General features: G+C 41.7%; 1 protein-coding gene across 1 annotated transcript; it reads left to right on the plus strand.

Annotated features, from left to right (window-relative positions):
- The first annotated feature begins 16,872 nt into the window (after nt 1-16,872).
- TCF21 (transcription factor 21) lies at nt 16,873-19,318 on the plus strand. Its single transcript, XM_077811764.1, has 2 exons — nt 16,873-17,322; nt 19,229-19,318. The coding sequence occupies exons 1-2, from the start codon at nt 16,873-16,875 to the stop codon at nt 19,316-19,318; spliced, it is 540 nt and encodes a 179-aa protein (XP_077667890.1).
- Nucleotides 19,319-19,856: the final 538 nt, after the last annotated feature.

Genomic DNA, 19,856 nt, shown 5'->3' on the forward strand with positions numbered 1-19,856 from the left:
GTACTTTACTCCATAAAAAGTCTCCTTGACTTCACTGGGTCTTTACCTGGAGTAGGGGACAGAATGAGAGAAGGGTGTGAAAATTTGGCCCCAATAAGCACTTGCAGTCTGGTTAAATTACAGTAAAGCTCTCCTAAACAAAGTCTGGCTAGGGATCTTCCTAGCAGCCTGATAACCTGACAAATTATGACGTGAAACTTCCACAAAGTAAGGGGAAAACAGAAGAAATGTGTAAGCTAGCAATCACCAAGCCTATTAAAGTGCTCCCAAATCTCACCCGGAGGATTCACAATAATTCCTGATGTTTTGGCTTGGCCAAGAGGCAGGTTGCTGAGGCAAGAAGGGCAGGGGGGAAAGGGGGAGAGATGACCCTGGAAACAAAATATTGGTTTTACACCACAGGATATCTGTTACAGGGGAATTTCCTCTGGCGCCAGCAGGTATTTGAGCAGGCAGCTGGATGGATCCCAAAGGGGGTGGGGGAGGAGAAGAAATGGAGATGGAAGTTTGTGGGGGGGGGGGGCGGGGATCAAGGCGTTAAACCTTAAAACTGTTTGCAAGACCTGTGATGATTAGTCCACAAGGTTTTGGGCATGTGATGTGTTTTTCCCATCTGAGAGGGTAGAGGAGCAATCATGAAGAAATGCCAGATTCTCTCCCTAAACACTAATGTGTAAAATCTTCAGACTTATAGCAAGCCTCTAGTTTATGGCATGCTTTGTTCATGTGGACTGGATTGTTTGACCATGCAACTAATCTGAGACCTGCTAGCCACTCTTAGGGGTTCCAATAGCCTCTCTAAAGCAGCGCTGCACAGTGAACCCCCATTCTTTGGCAGACTGGTCCTGTTGTTTGTGACATTGCCAAGTAGCAATCATGCAATATCATACAGCGGATCAATAAAGTTTCACCCTAAAAGCCACCTTTTAGCAAATGTTTGCTCCCCGTGGGCTTGGAAAGGGGGATCTTCCTTGGAGGTCTGACGGCTGATTCATTAAACCAGAGCTGTCCACTGAAGTGCTCAGTAAAAGTGACTCTGATTTATTTGGATTTGTCACTATAAAGGTCTTTGGAGACAGCTATTTATCCAGTGGGATTCTTGACAAATTGGCCGAGTGATCTGGGTAGTGCACAGGGAGGACAGTCTCCTATGACCCTTCACATGGGCTGAGATGAGAACAGGTAACAACTTCTCTGCCTGATCAGAAACATGCACAGAGATCATGTCATCTGTAAAGCCTGCTCTGCCCACCTAGGAGCTAGTCACCCCCAGTTCAGCAAAGCAGTTAAGCATGGGCTTCACTCCAATGGGATTTACGCACATGCTTAACTTTAAGTATGCACTTAAGTGCTTTGCTAAATAGGGATGGACTTAACCACATAATCAAATAGATTGTTGAACTGGAACCTTACAAAAACATTTGTCCAATCGTGTCAGAATTTATAAAATGCCTGGATAAAATGTGGTGGATTCTCCATCACTGGAAATTTTAATATCAAGACAGGATGATTTTGTAAAAGATTTGCTCTTATTCAAGCAGGAATAAATTTAGGAAAGTTCTATGTCCTGAGTTATACAGGTGATCAGACTTGATGATCACAGTTGTACCTTCTGTCTTTATAATCTATAATTTTATAATCTATAACTGTTAGGATCAACTTGAAATTTAATTTTATTGGTAGTATACTTTAACCTCTCCCTCCACCTCCTGTCTCCTTCAGCTAACCACATTAACTCCTGCGCCCACACTGAGAAAAGCAGGGTTTGAATCTGCTGCTACTTTCTTAATTCATCACTTATATAAATCTCATTAAAATCTCTAGTTTTGATACCTCCCTCTTATTATCACCTAGCCCACTAGCAGAACATTTGTCTGAGCACTTGGCCACTGCTGGTGTGTTACAGATACTGTACTGAGCCTCTCTTTTTCTAGCACACTCGTTTGTCTGATCTGCCCTCTGCTCACCTCCACTGGATTTCATTAAACAAATAAATAATACTCAATTTGAGTCCAAAAGTGCTGATTCCAGTGAGAAGGAATAAAGATGAAAACTTTGCTAATAAGGATAAATAGAAAGATACTCCAAATGAATAACAGCCCTTCTAGGAATTAGGTTGCCATTTTGTGAGGTTTTTAGCTTTATATGGCCCCATTCTTCTCTCACGCACACCAGTATAAACCAGGAGTAGTTGACAGATTTCAGTGGAATAAGTTTGGCATAAAACTGATGCAATTGAGAGAAGAATCAGGATCAGTGATATCTAAAGCAGAGCTGTGCAAAGAACTGATTTCTCAGATTGGGGGCCAAACCGAAAAATCAAAAACCAAATTTAGTTGGGGTCTACCTGAAATGGATGTTCTTGGGCAGGGGGATGTTTGGTTTTTTTTGTGGGGGCGGGGGGCGTTGACAAACTGAAAAAGTTGAAAAAAATCATTCCAGGTCAGACAAAATGTTTTTTCTGAGCCAAAATGAAATGTATCGTTTTGCTTTCAATGTGTTTTTTTTTACCATTATAACAAATTAATAAAATTAAAGCGAAATTTGAAACATAAAGGCATTTTGACTTCAATTTGCGAAATATTTCAGTTGACCCAAATCTGCAATACTGAGTGAAAAAAGTTTAGTCTGAAAAACTTCACCCAGCTCTAATCTAAAGTAATATGCCAAGCGGCACATTACTTATGGGCCCCAGCCTACCTCCTTTATTCAGGGTGAGTAATAATTTACCCTTCAAGTAGTCTTGCTCTTACTTGTGGATTAACGTACTAAGTGTGAGTAAGGATAGCAGAATCTGGCCCTAAATGAATCACTTCATCTTACCTTTAATTTAGCAAACCCAGGATTTTAAATGCCGTGCTAATGTTTTCAGAGTCAGTGGGAAAAAAAACAGAATCTTAACGGGAGCTGGAGCTAGTGTGAGCTATGAGAGTGCAACTGCGATGGTCTTTTCACCCTGCTTGGTGGTTGGATGATTTCAGCCTGGGGGTTTTGCATGGCAATCTGTCTTGCTAAATGTCAGGGTAAGATAAACTGTACTCTGTCTCTGATTTCTTCAAGAAAGAAAACAATTGAACGACTGATCATTCATCACTGCACTTCCCCTCCCCCTCCCGAACACCTCCTTGTATCCCAACATGTATTCCAGAGCTGTTTTGCTTTCCTTATCCATTTTTTAAAGTGAAAACAAAGAGTTTAGAGTAGGTTGTGTGTCTTTTACCATTTATCTTTAACAAAAACTGTTGGAGAGAATTAATAATGCATTTTGGTGAGAATAATACTTCATAAAGCACTGTGAGATTCACTAAAGAAGAGCACCAGATAAATAACATTATTATTGTTGTTGTATTTGCCATCTATACTTACATGTCCACTACATAAAAGTAACATTAATATTAAAGAGCTACATTTGCAAAATCAGCCTCTCAAATTGTGCCCACAGGTATTCACAGCTACATATTTGTATACACAGAAAATCAGACCTACATGCACAAATGCAGTTTATGGACATGCAAATTTCAGTTTTTCACATTTAATTGTGAAAAGTTGTGAGCATAATTTTACAGCTTATGTAGGAACCCCTTTGAAAATGTGGACTCATATCAGTTGTTAACATCACTAAGAAAACCACTGGAAGACAGATTAGAAAGCTCAGAAAGGCAGATCTGTTAAGAGATGCTGCAGATTGAGAAGAAAAAGATAGGATGGAAGCAAAGGAGGATGAAGAAGAATGGAAGAATGTGGAATTTATGTGGAGAAGAAAGGAAGCGTAGATGGAGCTATCCAAACTAGAAAACAGAAATAACTAGGTTTCCCTTGATGAGTTAAAGTTGTTTATACTTATTCTATTATCACTTCTGCTGTAAAAGCCAATAAAGCTACAGCTGTCATTATATCGAACTCATACTTGTCCTGTGTCTTGATCATTCCTATTTGATTATCTGCATGGACAAATGTCCTTCTATGATGTACAAAGTACTTCGCTTGTGGGGCCGATCCTGCTACTGCAGGTACTGAATGCCTCCTGTGAGGTGCTGAGTATGCTCATTTCCCACAGTAGCATTGTACTATAAGAGCTGAAGGTGTGCTGAGGAGCTCAAAGACCAGGCCCTCAAGCAAAAACTTTCTGGGTCAGAGTCTCAAAAGAGCTCAGCTCCCCTATGGGAGAGGCTGCATGTTCAAAAGGGCTAGTCATCCAACAGCTCCTGTCGGAGCTGCTGAGCACTGAACTCATTAGAAAGGCGGGGTATTCATTTTCATGTGTGTGTAAAGCCCACTGGTGTTGGTGTGTGTGTGCTATGTGTATCCCTCTGGGTTTGTGTGTTACAGTTCTCAAATCCAAGTTCTGGCTCTTTAATGCAAGCTGTAGCAATTCATGCTTTTAGCTCTGTCAGTCTCTGGTTCAATCCCTAATGGGTCAGGCAAATCTGGTGGTGAAAATATGGCCCTTATGATCATCACAATTGTTCGGCTCATGGATTGTTTAAACCAGGATGTCTTAATATGTATTTGGGAATGTAAATGTTCATTATTTTCTTTTTAATATAAGCTGTTGGCCTCAGATGGACCCATTAAATGAAACTTTTTTTAAATGTAAAACAATAAAAAGGTTCCTATTTATTATGTGTGAAACTGATGGGTTTTGAAAACAGACTGAGGCAAACAAGGTTGGATTCTCTGCACACCTCTAGCATGTCATGTGTCAGCATCAACTGTTCGATGTTAAAATACTGGGTAGATGCTTTTAAAAATTGCTCAGAAAATAAATCATTTTGGAGGATAATTGGTTAATAAAGGTAATCTTTAAACAATGAGGGTTGAAATCCTCACCCACTGAAGTCAATGGGAGTTTTGCCATTGATTTCAATAGGGCCATCATTTCACCCTGAGCAGATGAATTAAAGTTATTTATTCAACAGAAGTGGCCTGGAGTAAGACTCTTTATATAAGGGAATTTGGGCTACAAGGGGTGTAAGGAACGTTTATAAATGTCTTTAGATCTCCCAAGGGAATCCTGTGTCATCAATGAGAGAGAATTACAGGAAACTTTGAGCAACACTTTATTTTCTTTTTCTGGAGAGCTTGGGGACTTTTGAGTAATTTAGGCTAAGGTCACTTGCTACTTGTGCTATAATGTTACCAACAATGGCCTTCTTGGTTTTACTGTTAAATCCTGAGGTCATCACTAAAATGATCAAAGTTAGCATTTTTCTTCCTACAGAATCTGTTTTTCCACCTTGTTGGGATACCCGTGGTATTATCAAAAATAATATAAATTGAGAAATCAAAATGTCTTAAAGACAGTAAAACATCCTGCTTGTGAGCAAGACACATGGGTATAAAAATGTACCATCTTAATTGGGGTTTCAAGAAATAAGATGAGAACAAAGATTCAAAACTTTCATTATATTTCTATTGTTCTGACATTAATCATTACCTTCCAATTATCTATCAGTCTATTTATCCTAGGCATTGATACGGTCCCTGTTGCTATAGGGACTGAGCACCAAATAGGCCTGTGATGTAGAGAAATACTATTATCCTTGTTTTACAGAGGGGGAACTGAGGCACTGAGACACTTGCCCGAAGTCAGAGCAAGGAATTGTATGTGGATATCCAAAATTCCAGGCTAGCACCTTAACCACTGGGCTATTCTTCCTCATTTGCCTTAGCCTACTTTGTACTATATTATCTTCACACTGTAGACTTTATAGACTAGAATGTGTAACTTTTACTCATGGGGAGGGTCCCTTACATACATGAATAGTCCCATTGTCTTCAGTGACTTAAGGGACCGCACTTGGCTAGTACCCAAAAAGGGGCACCAATCACCTCAAAAGGACAAGGAGAGGTACAGAAAAGACTGTGTGATCCCTCCCACATGACCGCCAGAAGAGGAAGAAAGCAGAAGAAGGGAGAACACACTGCATGCTGCTGAGGGAGCGGGGGAGGTATACTAGGGAGATCTGGGGAGCTTTGCCTGGGGTATTTCCACACCAGTTCTTATATAGGCTGATATCTTAAAGGTAGACTATGGCTGTAGGGTTGGGATTTTCAAAGGGGCCTCTCCTGGGGTCTGCTATTTACTCTTTGGCAGCACCTCCTCATGGCTCATCTGGGGAATTAACTCATCACTGTCCACACCCCATCCTGTAGTTACTCAGATCGTTACCTCAGTCACCTGCTCTGCAGCTCCTATCTTTCTATCTTCCTATCTCCCCAGAGTTGCAGCACCTCACCTTTGTAGCTTAGCCCTCCAGCCAAGTCACAGTCACCCTCCCCTTCCAGGATCCCATCAGACTCTCTCAGGCAGTCTCCCTGCCACTACACTGACTGTGCCACTCCCACAGCAGCTGGTAGGAGAACCTGGGCCCAGTCTCTACTCCAGGTTCCAGTTCAGGGACCCTCAAACCAGTAGTTCAGGTCTATATGGTTTCAGACTTTACTGCTCCTTCCCTGGACTGCTTCCTACATTCCTATTATAGGCTCCCCCTTGTATCAGGACGTGTGACTGGAGGTTTCCTCACTACTCTGTTGCCAGCTCCCGACTTTATAGAAGCCCTGCCTGTTTCTGCCCACATGAGCTTCATCCCCAATTAAGCCTCATTGCATCCTAGTTCCCCTCCAGGTGCAGCTTATGGCTAATTGGCCTCTCTTGCCTCCAAGGCTAGTTTGGGTCAAACACCCCATCACAGGGCCTAGGAGATTAAGATGCCCAATGGAAGTCCAAAGAAATTGATCGCTTAACTCCCTTTGAAAATCCTGTCCTAGAAGGGTAGCTGTACAGTACCACGTAAGTCTTGGTGTTACCTGTACAAATCTGGAGTGTGAATTCACTTACAGTGGTGAATAGGAAGGGCTTGGATGCAGAGCTACATGTTTGTTAATTTTATGTTCACCTTCCGACTTTGGGGTGAATCTCTGCAATAGGGTTTGTCAACAGTGTGGGTGTGTTGTTGTCACAGTTTCAAGGTAACTGCACCTTTGTCTCCCTCTTCATGGTCCACTCTAGGAGTGCCTAGTCAGGTCTCAAGTCTCTAGCCATCCCCTGTCTTTGGGCAGGGACCCTTATCCCACTCCCTTCTGACCAGAGGGCTTAAGGGTGGTCAGCTCCCAACTTTACACTATGATCTCCAGCAAGCCAGTTTGCCTAAAGGTGAGCACCTGTGTGTTGCTTTCTCTCCAAGGGCAATGAACTGTGTACTGCCAGCAGTTTCCAGTTACCACACAGTTCTTTCTGAGCAAGCACATTTATTCTTAAGGTATGAGCATTACAGAGAAAACATATAAAACCAATAAAAGTTCCTATATGCATACTAAAAGCTCACCAGATGTCACCCATCAGTCTTATGGCCCTAGTAGGCCATGTGGCCCTAGTAGGCCAGTCTTTCTAACCCTTCTGCAAGAATTGGGCCCCCTTTGGATAGAAGATCCTGTCCAATTGCTGGACCAGAAAGGAGGACCTGAGGCAGTTTAACTGCAGCTTTTTTATGCCAAATGCCCTTTCTTTGTCTGTTGGTCTCCAAAAATCCCAGTTTGAACAAGTCTATGCAAGCCCTCTCGGGGGTGCTACCTCTCGCACAGAAAAATTATAAAAGACAAAAACACCATAACACCCATGGGTGAACACTTTTCACCTCTCAGTCCTCGTCCTCAAATAAAACCTGTTCAACGCCTTCAAAAGATGAGTCTGGGAGTTTAAATTCGTCACTTTACTAGACACTAAAAATCATGTTCTTAATAAAGACACTGGATTTTTGGCTTATTACAACAATCCGTAACCCTCTAGCCTCACTTTTTTGTCCTAAGCCTTTTAACAGGCAACTTCACTTACGATATGTGTGAACTATTTATGCTAAACAACCTGTTCCACCTTGTATTTAGCAGTGACACTCTGAATACCTTTCCCAGACCTGGAGAAAAGCTCTGTGTCGCTCAAAAGCTTGTCTCTTTCATCAACAGAAGTTGATCCAATGAAAGATATTACCTCACCCACCTTGTCTCTTTACAACCTATATGATTCACCTTAATCATCTCCCACTATATTTGGTTCCTGAAGGAGTTGTGGTAACCCTTCCAATGGAGTTGCATACAATCTCTGCCCCACAGAGATATATGAACTTAATGCAATATGGTCCCCAAAGATATTGCATGGGATTGCAATATGTGCCACAATGATCACATTTATCTCTTTGTTCAGTTCAACAACAGTTGGATCAGGATTTTCCCCCTAACAAACCGTGATGTACATTTGCAGTATAGTACAATTTGCCTCAATGTCATATGATTTCAAGCTTTACCAAAATGGCCCTTGATTATGGGCGCTATTCCATATCCTATCTAAATTCTCCTCATAAATTACAATCAAAGAAGTTCAGATGTAAATGTAAGATTTACCATTAGCTTGTCTTAGAGATGACAGAACAAATTAAAATACGTTAAACCCATATGCATTTATGGGATAAAAATATACAGCAAGAATTAAAACTTTTAAAAGGCATCATTTGAAATACATAAATAAAATGCATCTCAAATAAAATAAAATGCATCTCAACTCATACCACCTTGGGCTGTGATCTCTGCAGATCTTCCCAAGATAAGCAAGTCCAGGTCTGGGACCTAATCCTTCCTTGGGATATGCTAGCAAAGACCACTCTGTTAAACCATATGTCCTGGACAAATTCCTATAGTTTGGGGATAACCTAGGATGAAAGGCAACCTAACTATAAGATAATATTATTTAAGATGCAATGGTGTGCCCCCAAATAATCCCCAGAAGAGTAGAGAAGTATTTCTTCTACTCTACCCCGTGAGAGACTTCTGAGGGAAAAGGATTATTATTTGTAGAAGATAGCAGCCTCAAAGAGTACGACTCACACGAGGAAAGGGCAAGAACAACAGTTGCAGAGGACAATAAATGGAAATTGGTAGCAGGATGCTTGTGAGTATTATTTTCCATACTAGCCACCTAGAAAATAGTTGTAAAAAAATCTGTGGCCCAGCTCTTTTGAAGTGACTAGTGATTTTGCATTCCTCAGTTCTGGGGCACCCAACTTGATACACCTTAAAGGGGCCTGATTTTCAGAAAGGGGGTGCACATTCTGAAAATTAGGCCTCTTTAAGGGGTCTCAAGTTGGACACCTAAAGCAGAGGCATTCAGATCTCTAGTTTATTTGGAAAATCTTGGCTTCGATATCTATACCATCTGTACCTAGCTATACCTACGGAGTAGTAATACGGGGGAAGAAAGAGATTTCCTTTCCACTCTGTGGTTTCTGTCATCTTTTCCTCTCACTTCTCCTGTAATTTTAGTTCTTCAGTCCTTTCCCAACCATGCTAAATTCCCCTTCAGTGTGCACGTGCGCACACACATACCCCCCCCCCCCCCACACACACGTGTTTCTGGTCTTCTTTTTATTCTCTTCCCCATTTTGTTTTTAAAAACTGTTTTTCTCTAAATTATATACATTGAGTTTTATTATGTGCTTTTGCAACACTGCTTTCTAAAACAACCATGCTTTCTATATGTATTACAGCTCTCCATCTATTAATCGCATCATAAAACCAAAGGGCTGGATTGTGGCAAACAGCCATGACCCCACTTTGGGGGTGTGCCAGAAGCTAGGAGAGTCATTGTTTGTGAGACATGTACAAGGCCTGTCAGAGCTTAAAGGAGTGCAGGGTGACTGTGGTCTCTGCACCCCCTAGGAGCTGCATCATTTCTTTCCTCTGTGTACCCCCGGCCCCAGCTCCATTTGTTCTGGCTAATTGTTCCCAGCTCAGAGCCATGCACACACATACACATCTCCAAGAAACTATTGAGTTGAGCAAATCTATATCCCTGCATGCAATCACATATGTGTGTGTATGTATGTGACTAGTTTTCTGGTTTGTTGTAGTACCATTTTCAGCCAAATACTGGCTTTGATGGGCATGGAGCTCCCATTGATTTCAGCCTCTGAAGGCTTAATGTGGCCCCATATCAGGGGCGGAAAAGTGGCACCCCACATGCCCAATGGAACCAATGGAGCCCGTGCAATTTGTGGTCAACTCTGCCTGTAAGAGAGAAATGCAGCCCATGGAGACAATGGGTCCCAGCATGTGATGCTTAATTTGGATGTAGGTGGAGGACATAGAATGACCCACTCTATTAAAGGTGAGGGCAGTAGCTGCTATCTGTTACATTTTATACCACATACCTGTGTCCCTTGACATCTTGGAAAGTTGCCACTGCAGCCCCTATCTTGGCAAAAGATGAATATTCTTGGGGCCTGATTTTAGGAAGTTCAAGTCAATAGGAGCTTCAGATGCTCAACCTCTCTGAAAATCAGTGTGTGTGTGTGTGTGTGTGTGTGTGTCTTGCCAAAGAAACAAAAACCACCTAAACTGTTGTGATTCCTCCTCTCAAACGCACCCCAGCAGTGAAAACAAGTTCTGGGCATTTGCACCCTGCTTTTCCATTTTTTCAGGAGGCTGAAACCATCTGTCCAAGGTACTAACTATTGGAAGACAAAAGAGGGAAATTATTTCTTATCAACAAACTTCATCGTGTTTTAAAACCACAAAAATGCAAAGAATTAGCCAACTTAGAAACAGTATGAAAAGAGATATTCAAAATAAAAACAGTTATGTCTGCTCTTTAATCCTTCCGTGATAATTTTTCATGAAATATATTGCTTCTTGCATACTTCTCTTTTGAGTATTTGGTAGAGGGACCTGTGACTTATAATGTCAACTATGTGGCAATGTTTCCGAGATGCATCCTATAAGCATTAGATAATATACTGTGTAGCACAGTTGGGCGGATACCACGCATCATTGTCTGTGAGTTCTTGCTTGCATTTTAAAATACATGTGCATCAGCCGTGCTCGTACCCTTTTTGTGCTTGGTTTCTACAAACGTTGGAGAGATCAAGTCTTATTTGCATGCATGGTTGTGAAAAGCAAATTGTAAGCGTGTTCATTTGCTCATGGACGACGGCACAAATGGTAACTTATGATGATAAACTTATGTTGGTGATAATATTGGGACTACTTGTTTGTGTGTGCTTATAACTGTAATGTGTCTCTTGAAGGAAAAATGTATCTGTCTTCTGCTGTTATAAATATGCCTCTACATTTTGTGCTGTTCACCAGTAAGGTAATTAATAGATCCCATACAAACTTAACACCTAGCAAGGCAAGAGGATTCCCAGTATTCCTTATCTGAGACCTGCCACAGAGGCAGGAAATGAGTCACACGGGGACTTGACTGCAGCCTTCATAACTAGGGCCACAAATGCACACACATTTGCTTTGTTTCCAGCTTCTGTCTTGAACGTTAATATCACCTGAAGTCAACACTGTTCACACTGAGCCAGATTCTGCCACTCTTATTCATGTAGTATCACTTTGTGGGCAGTTTTGTTGATTTCAATGGGACTGCATAACTAGTAAGATACTACGCTACATGAGTAAGAGTGGCAGAATCTAGACAACTATAGATGATGACCTATAGATAAGGTTGCATGACAGTTACCATTATAAAACCCTGTTTTCAGTTGCTTATAATTTTGGCAAATTTTAACAATTCTGGCTGAAATTTTCCACGGTGGCTTGAGCTGTTTTTCTTTCTTTTTGTTTGTTTGTTTGTTGTTTTTTAATTCAGCATAAATGGTTCAGCTATTTTATAGGATGAGGTTAGGGAAAAATATGTTGCATGGTCCATGATAAACAATTCTTGCAGCCATTTTGTTGAAAAGCCCTACCATCTCCATGCTGTGGAGCAGGAGCTTAAAATTTGGCAGGGGAATCACTCTGGTGTCATGGATGTGCTTTTCGCACTAATTCTCCAGGGCATCATTCGGCTGCCTTAAAAACAAGAGCATCCTTTTTCTTCCTGCAGTTTCCTGTCTCATTCACTAGACACCTTCCAACTTCTACAGCAAATGTGGCAGAGTCCTACGGACAACAGCCTCCTTCACTACACAACTCTGGTTCAGTTCCTGTGCACTGAATGAGGCAGGGGTCCTGTAGAAAAAATAGCATGTGACTATGTAATTAAAGACTGTATCATAAGGCGTAAGCACAAAAGGAGTCAAATTAGTGTTGCAAGGACAACCTTAATTCCAGCATTTCGTAACTTTTGATTGATTGACTTTGTAAACCTAATGTTCTTTGAATGTAGCTTTTTGTATGTAATTATTATCATGATGATAGCTATTTAAAATTAGCATTGTACGGGGGGGGGGGGGTTGGGTCATTCTACTCTCTCAAATTTAGCTTTCAGCTGAGACCAAACACACCTGTGTGCTATGTCAGCCCAAAAAGATTTTTTTGTGAAAATTATAAAATGAAAATAGGAACTGCACAAGGTAACTAGAACCATGGGGTCCTGTCTCACCTGCGCTCTCAATGATTCCCTTCTGAGGCCCAGGCAGTGTTGAGGAGAAAGGTGCCTGATGCACATGCAGAGTGGACAAGAGGCATACAGAGTGGTGGGGAGAAGGAGTACATTGGGATAAGGAACCTAATGGAAGCGGGGAGGCAGCAACTGGAGGCTGATGCGGGGGATAGAGAGAGAGAAACTGGGACTGAGAGCTAGGGCAGAGCGACAGAGGGGCTGGGCAAGAAGATGGGGATAGGAATGGAGGAGACAAAGACTGTGAGCTGAGGGACACTGGATTGGTTGCATAAGGAGACTGGGACTGAGTGGCCAGGAGGGAGATGCTTGGAGTGTCTGGGTAAGGAGACTGGGACAGAGAGCTGGGGAGAGACGAGGGGTGAGAGCAGGGTGAGGAGAAAGGGGAAGCTGGGATTGATTGGACAAGGAGACTGGGAGCCAGGAAGGGAAACAAGGAGGGAAGACTGGGAGTCTGTTGGGGGCAAAGAGCTGAGACTGGGTATTGGGGGCAACTGGGGATGGCTGGACAAGGAGACTGGGACTGAGAACGAACAGGGGTGAACAGAGCTATGGAAAGACAAGGCATATCTGGCAGGGAGCCAGGGTGCAAGGGGAGAACTGTGACTAGCTGGGCAAACAGACTGAAACAAGGAGCTAGGGAAGGTGTGGGGAGAGACTGAGATGGGATGAGAGGCACTGCAAAATACTTGGACTGGCTGGGCAAAGAGACTGGGATGGGGGTGAGAAGCTGAGGGTGGATGGGGAGCTGAGCCACAGCGGCCCAGATCCTCAAAGGTATTTCGGTATTTTATTTCAATGGAAGTTGGGATCCTATATACCTCTGAGGATCTCGGCCAGAGAGATTAAAGTCAAACGTGACCACTAATTTGGGGTGCCCAATCTGAGACTTTTAAGACCTGCTTCTTCACAGTATTTAACTTTCTCTAGCACATGATACGTGCAAAGCATAGCCCCCACTGACTTCAGTTGCAGCTGCGAGTGTTCAGCTCTTCCGCAAAACAGATCTCAGGGTCTCAAGTTGGGTACCCAGAAAATACGGAACAGACAATTAGTGACCACCTTTGAAAAGTTTGGTCTCATGACTTGCCCAGCATTCCATGAGAACTCTGTGGCAGAAATAGGGATAGAATACAATTCTGCAGGGCAGCATTCATCTGTCATAAGCCTGAGGACCCCCACCACTACCATCACCACTACCACCACCCCTCTAATATGTTATGTCAATGAAGTATTGTCTGCTTTTCTAGAGTCTGGCCTTCTGGCTTTGATCAGTTGTAAAACAGCATAATTGCCTAATTCTATTGGATATCCTGTGAAATGTTTGAGATTTGGGAACATATACAAGCTGTAAATCATTTAACTTTTTGTACTTTTCATTGTCTATTTCTCAATGAAGACTATTACAAAAGTAATCACACACACAAAAAAGCATGTATATATATACACTCCATATGTATCTAGATTAAAAATATGATCTAGCTTATTCTGATTTTCAGAGTATATGTGCATGTGTATGCACGTATACACACACATCCTCTGTATCTATTTTTATTAAAAAAAATATACAATCTATATTAGTTTGATTTTCAGAAGTGCTGAGGACTCAAAATGCTATTTGAAGTCAATGAAAGCCAAAGATGCACACTGCCTCTAAAATTCAGATGCATACTGTATGTGTGTGATGTTGCATTTTATAATGTATTTATTAGCATGTGTTTTAGATGTTTTCATAAAATCTGAAAATTATTTTTGCTTTCCCATCTAGTCAAGACTTTGAGAAATTTATAGGATGCAGTTAAAAGTCACTTAACTGAAAGCCTATGTAGACATGCTGCTTGATATCCTTTTACTATTTTCTGGGCTTTTTCTTGTGCTTTGCATATTGCACTCTGTGGTCACTTGTGCTCAAAGAAACAAGCACCTTCAACTTGATATTTCTGTCATCCCTGTTCTGGGAAGAATCCTGTTGCTGGTTAATAACATCAATCACTTGGGCCATAAATCTTTGCAGTGGATATGGTCATTTAAATCTCCACCTGCACAAACAACAAGCAGGCACAGAAAATAAGAAAGCTCATAAATCTACATGCTGGTGATTAGTAATTTTTGGATCTTTAACAAGGATGTTATAAAGAAAGAAATCCTAATTCATTAATTAGAGTTATATGCTGACAATTTGTTTAGTTTATAGCACAGAGAAAACACAAACAGGGCACAGTTAACATAACATGACGTTAGAGGTTAGTGAATTCCCAACAGATCCCAGAGCTTGAAGATATGATATCTTAATGTACTTATCCTATTCTGAGGAGGGGGTGTTATCTTGCAGCCAAATGGCAAGGACTAGTTTAAAGTTTAGATCCGCACTTCTTTTTCTGGCTTATACAACTAAGGGAAAACATAAACGGATGAAAAGGTAAGAGATACTTTCATTGCTTATTAAAATCTATATTGAATAATATTTTTTTCATCTATAAAAACTCTCATCTGAAGATCTCATACCACTATACCACCATTTACTAATTTAGCATCACCATATCCCCTAAATATTATGTTGGTTTGGTGGGGGGGGTTAGAAGTGTGGACAAAGAACCTGATGCAGTGCCCACAAAAGCTAATGGAAGTCTTTCTCTTGGTTTCAAGGAGCTTTCAATCAGGCCTGGAGCAATTAGGTTACACATTGTGATTAAGTCTCCTAAGTAATTGTTTTCCCTGGGGTCCAGATTGTACTTTCCACATATTCACAGAGGGCTCCACCCATATGTGGATCTGCTTCCCTGTAGTCTTGTTCTCTCCTCCCACACATATGTACAACCCAATCTCCAGAGAGATTTATTTTTGGTCCAAGATCTATGGGTGGGGAGGGGACAAGATAGGGAAGGAAATACAACATGCTGCATTTACTTTTCTATGGACCTCCCTCTACACTTGGTTCCAGGGGCAGAGGCATTTAACCATTGACTTCAGTGGAAGCAGAGTTAGGCCAACGATGGGTACTTTTGAAAACTCTACTATATATATTTCAGAAAAAGCTTTACATGGGTCTTAATAACCTACCAAATTACATTTACACATTATGAGTGGGATTATGAAAGCACTCAGTATTGACCTAACTCTGCACTCATTAAAAACAGTGGTAAAATTCCTATTGACTTCAGTGGCAGCAGAATTAGGCCAAAGCTGAGTTCTTTTGAAATTCCTACTCTATGGGCCACCTCATGCTGTATTTACTCAGACAAACCTCCCAGCCGGTCTTTGGTAATGGATCATGCAGTAACCTGAATATAGACAACTAGACATATTTTTAGAATATAAATGAACAAAATAAATATGAACATAAGTACCAAAATCTTTGAAAGAAATATATTTATTTAAACTGATGTTTTATTTAAAGGCAACTTTTTATGCAAACTTTGCAACATTTGGTAAATATTTTTCCTGATTTCATTTCAATTTGTAGGTATATATTTTTATTCTATTTGTTATTAAAAGAAAATAGTCTAACATTAAATTATAATATCACTTTGCACTTATATAAGGCCTTCCATTGGAAGAATTTCTAAGTGCTTTGCAGATACTGATGAAATAAGTTGCACAGCATACCTGAGAATTAGGGAAGAATTAATTATTAATTATATTTGTTATTGTTGTTGTTATTAGTATTACTATTACTGTTGTTGTTATTATTCCCATTTTACAGATGGGTAAACTCAAACAGAGAAATGAAGGTGCTTAGCCAAAGGTCACACAGGAAGCCTATAACTGAATTCAGATCTCCTGGGTTCAATCTCTGTGCTTTCACTAGGGGACCCAGCTTCTGTGTTTCAGAGTATATCCTAATAGGATGCATTCTCAAACAATCATCCACAAATTTCTTTCAGATGAGTTTACAGAACACAGTTTGGAAGCTATGTGTTAACAATCCATGGCCAAGTCAGCTGCCTGGTAGACCGGCTGGGCACCCTGATCAGGAGGCATTTTAGCTTTCATCAGGAGTCATGGACAAGGATGACACCAGACGCTTGGGTCATCTAGCAGGCAGGAGGGAGGGCCATGCAGAGTTCCAAGGGGCAGAGGAGGGGGGAGTTGCCTTGCTCCAGTTGGGAAGATTTGAATTACAACGTTGAGTTCACTGGAACTCTTCTTTGGTGCCTGTTTTCCCCTCCTGCTCTTGAGCAGAGGTTTGTGAATGTGGTGAGCAGCAACAGGCAGTGGCCGGACAGGGCCCCTCCCCTGGGCTGCAGCCGGATCCGCCTCTCTATTCCCCAGATAAATTACTAGTGTCCTCAACAAATTCCTCAGCTTTCTCTCTCACTCAAACACGGGCAACAAGCGGGGGTGGGGCGGGGATCCTCTCTTGACTGCAAACCTATCACACCCCAGGGCGAGGGGAAGCGTCTTCTCAAGCTGAGCTATTCCCCCAACGCCTGCCCCTGTGGGAGTTTTGATCCCTGTGCATCTCTCAGACCATGTCCACTGGCTCGCTCAGCGATGTGGAAGACCTTCAGGAGGTGGAAATGCTGGAATGCGATGGCCTGAAAATGGATTCTAACAAAGAGTTTGGGACGTCGAACGAGAGCAACGAAGAGGGCTCCAATTGCGAGAACGCGTCCCCCCAAAAGGGGAGAGGCGCCTCAGGCAAGAGGAAAAAGGCTCCCACCAAAAAGAACCCTTTAAATGGAGTGAGCCAGGAGGGGAAGCAAGTCCAGAGAAACGCTGCCAACGCCCGGGAGAGAGCTAGGATGAGGGTACTCAGCAAAGCTTTCTCCAGGCTTAAGACCACTTTGCCCTGGGTACCTCCAGACACCAAGCTTTCCAAACTGGACACCTTGAGGCTGGCATCCAGCTACATTGCTCACCTGAGACAGATCCTGGCCAATGACAAGTACGAAAATGGTTACATTCACCCAGTCAATCTGGTAAGTTCCAGCCTGGGCGCGTTGAATAGTTCATCAATACACTTGATGGCTGAGGTGAAGGGCGGGGGAAATCAACATGTGTTGTGCCCTTCAGATAGGACTGCTGGCAGATTTGGGGCGTTGAGGGGTTGCGTTTTATTAGAATAAAACAGACGCCTTCCAAGTCACCTCCCTCCCCAAACGCTGTTAGCTGAAATCTTAAAAGATCTTAACGTTATAATGGCACTCCTTTTTCTGTGTTCATCTGCTCAAAAGGGGGTGACAGATCAGAAGCGCTGCAACTGTGCAAATCGATTCAGTAACGTCTTTTACACACACACTGTTGGGAGAGAGACGACATCCCTAAAAAACCTATGTAACAAGTTCATTATACACGCAGTATTTATACACACAGGGTTTCTTGTTCAATTAAGTACTTTAACATTGTTCAGTATATAGGAACAGGTCCGATTTCTTAACGCAGGAGTCAGTCTTCATGTCTTCTTTATTTTCTGGTGTTTATTGATGTAAAATAGCACACACACACACAAACCCCCTTGCTTTTTAAAAACATCACCATACATCTATTCTTTCAATACCTCAGATTTACTGGTCTCGGGATGTTTCTTTTATAAATGAGAACTTTAGAGTAGGAAAAAAAAAAACCCCTCTAAATCCTAGGCGAGAGTCCTCTAATTTCACCAAGGATTTAAAAGATGTATTAGGTAATTGTAGCTATTACTGTAGAGTTGGAAGTACAGTAAAGATAAATGAAACACAAGTTCTCCCTCATATATATGTTGATGTAATTCATTCTTGCTGTACTGCCAACCGTATGCATAATAGTAATAATTCAAACCACTGCAAGAACTGGATACATTTTCTAAAATCGGTGGTTAAAACAGATCATTCTTACTCTTCATTTAGCGTTTAAATTTTGATACATGTTTGGACATTGCATGATAAATGAATTTCATAAAACACTGCGGCCGTTCAGTGGGGTGATCTTCTTTTGAGCTGCTTTTCAAACGTTTGGGACTCCGCGGGAAAATAGCCGGCAGTTTGCTATCCACGAGGTGATTTGATAAGGACTTGAGCTATTTATTTTTAAAATAATTGCATCTTAACTCGTGGGTAGACACAGCAATCTAACAAGCGGGCAGACTGCAGTCTGAGGGCAACCCTTTTGTACTCCTTGCAAAATGTTTTCGGGGGTGCAGCTGTTAGTGCTAAGGCTATTAAAGGAGGCTGCTCTTCCTGCAGCGGTAAAGCGAGGGGAAAATAATAATATAATTTAAATTATGGGTCTAACCCGGCACTCTTTACTTCGCTAAACCTCCCCTTAACCTCAGTGAGACTTTTACCTGAGTAAGAACAGCAGGAGTTGGCCTTCTAATAGTAGAATTACAGTAATCGGTACAGTGTAGAATGCTGAGACTTTTGGTAAGACAGCAAATGGATTTCATTTTAAAAACAAAGGAGCAATATATGAGAGCGGTGCCTTGACATTACCCAGTTTAGGAAGAATGGTGTTGATCTGTCTTTACTGGTACTAATTATGTGCTCATGAAAACGCTATCAGTTATCTAAAAAGCAACAGAGAGCGATTTCTGGGATGGCTAGACCACGATTCATCACTCGGAGGACTATATATAATCACAAGGGAGAGAGACAAATGGCTTTGGGAGGCTAAGCGTTTTTATGTGCGTTGCCCCTGAGTACAATCCAGCAGAGTCATCGCTAGAAATGACTAACCCAGCACCTGGTTGCCTAGCTCAACAGCTTTTTATTGCTGGTAAAAATGTGGAGAGGCTATTCTGCTCGTGTGTTCTGGTGTATCACAGTCGCACTAGACACTTGTAATATCACAGTGATAACCCCATTTTTTTTTATCCCCTTGCCCATCCTATGTCATTTCCTGCTACAGACTTGGCCTTTTATGGTGGCTGGCAAACCAGAGAGTGACCTGAAAGAAGTGGTGAACACAAATCGCCTGTGTGGACCTACAGCATCCTGACCAACCTCAAGCCTAGGAGACCATCTTCAGTCTGTGTGTAAGGCGGGGGAGATGGAGAGGGAAGCTGGAGACACCCCGCTAAGGAACACTTTATAGAGACGAGGAGATTCAGCCTCACTAAAGAGGAGACCAAATGTACATTAGCAAAGACTCCACCCCAAAGATCCCATATATTTAACTTTATTAACGCGCGTACAGTTGGTTGTCCTGCAAAGCAGCCTTGCTGGTTCAAGTGCTAATAGCGAGGAAGATCAAACACAACGTACCAAAATGTGTATCTTTTGTATGATACAATGTGACATATGTAGATTCATAGAATAACTGACTTTGATAGTCACATCTATAAAGTAATTCACGTTAAAGATATATAGATATATTTTCTTCAAACAGGTTTTGCTATATTTCTGTGAATAAATCTTGCTTTCTATAGAAAATAAATACAGAGCGGTCTAATTTTCATTTCAGCGCTGGAGCGTTTTGCGGAATGACACCGCGTTCTCGGTTCTCCTGAAAGCAATCACATTTATGTGTGATGATA

This window comes from Eretmochelys imbricata, chromosome 3 (assembly GCF_965152235.1).
Source record: "Eretmochelys imbricata isolate rEreImb1 chromosome 3, rEreImb1.hap1, whole genome shotgun sequence".
Classification (NCBI taxonomy): domain Eukaryota; kingdom Metazoa; phylum Chordata; order Testudines; family Cheloniidae; genus Eretmochelys; species Eretmochelys imbricata.

What these genes read in the sequence shown, in the direction of transcription:
- TCF21 (XM_077811764.1), top strand. Translation starts at nt 16,873, where the DNA reads ATGTCCACTGGCTCGCTCAGCGATGTGGAAGACCTTCAGGAGGTGGAA. An exon ending in ACATTCACCCAGTCAATCTG is followed by an intron (nt 17,323 to 19,228) that starts GTAAGTTCCAGC and finishes TTCCTGCTACAG; the next exon opens with ACTTGGCCTTTTATGGTGGC.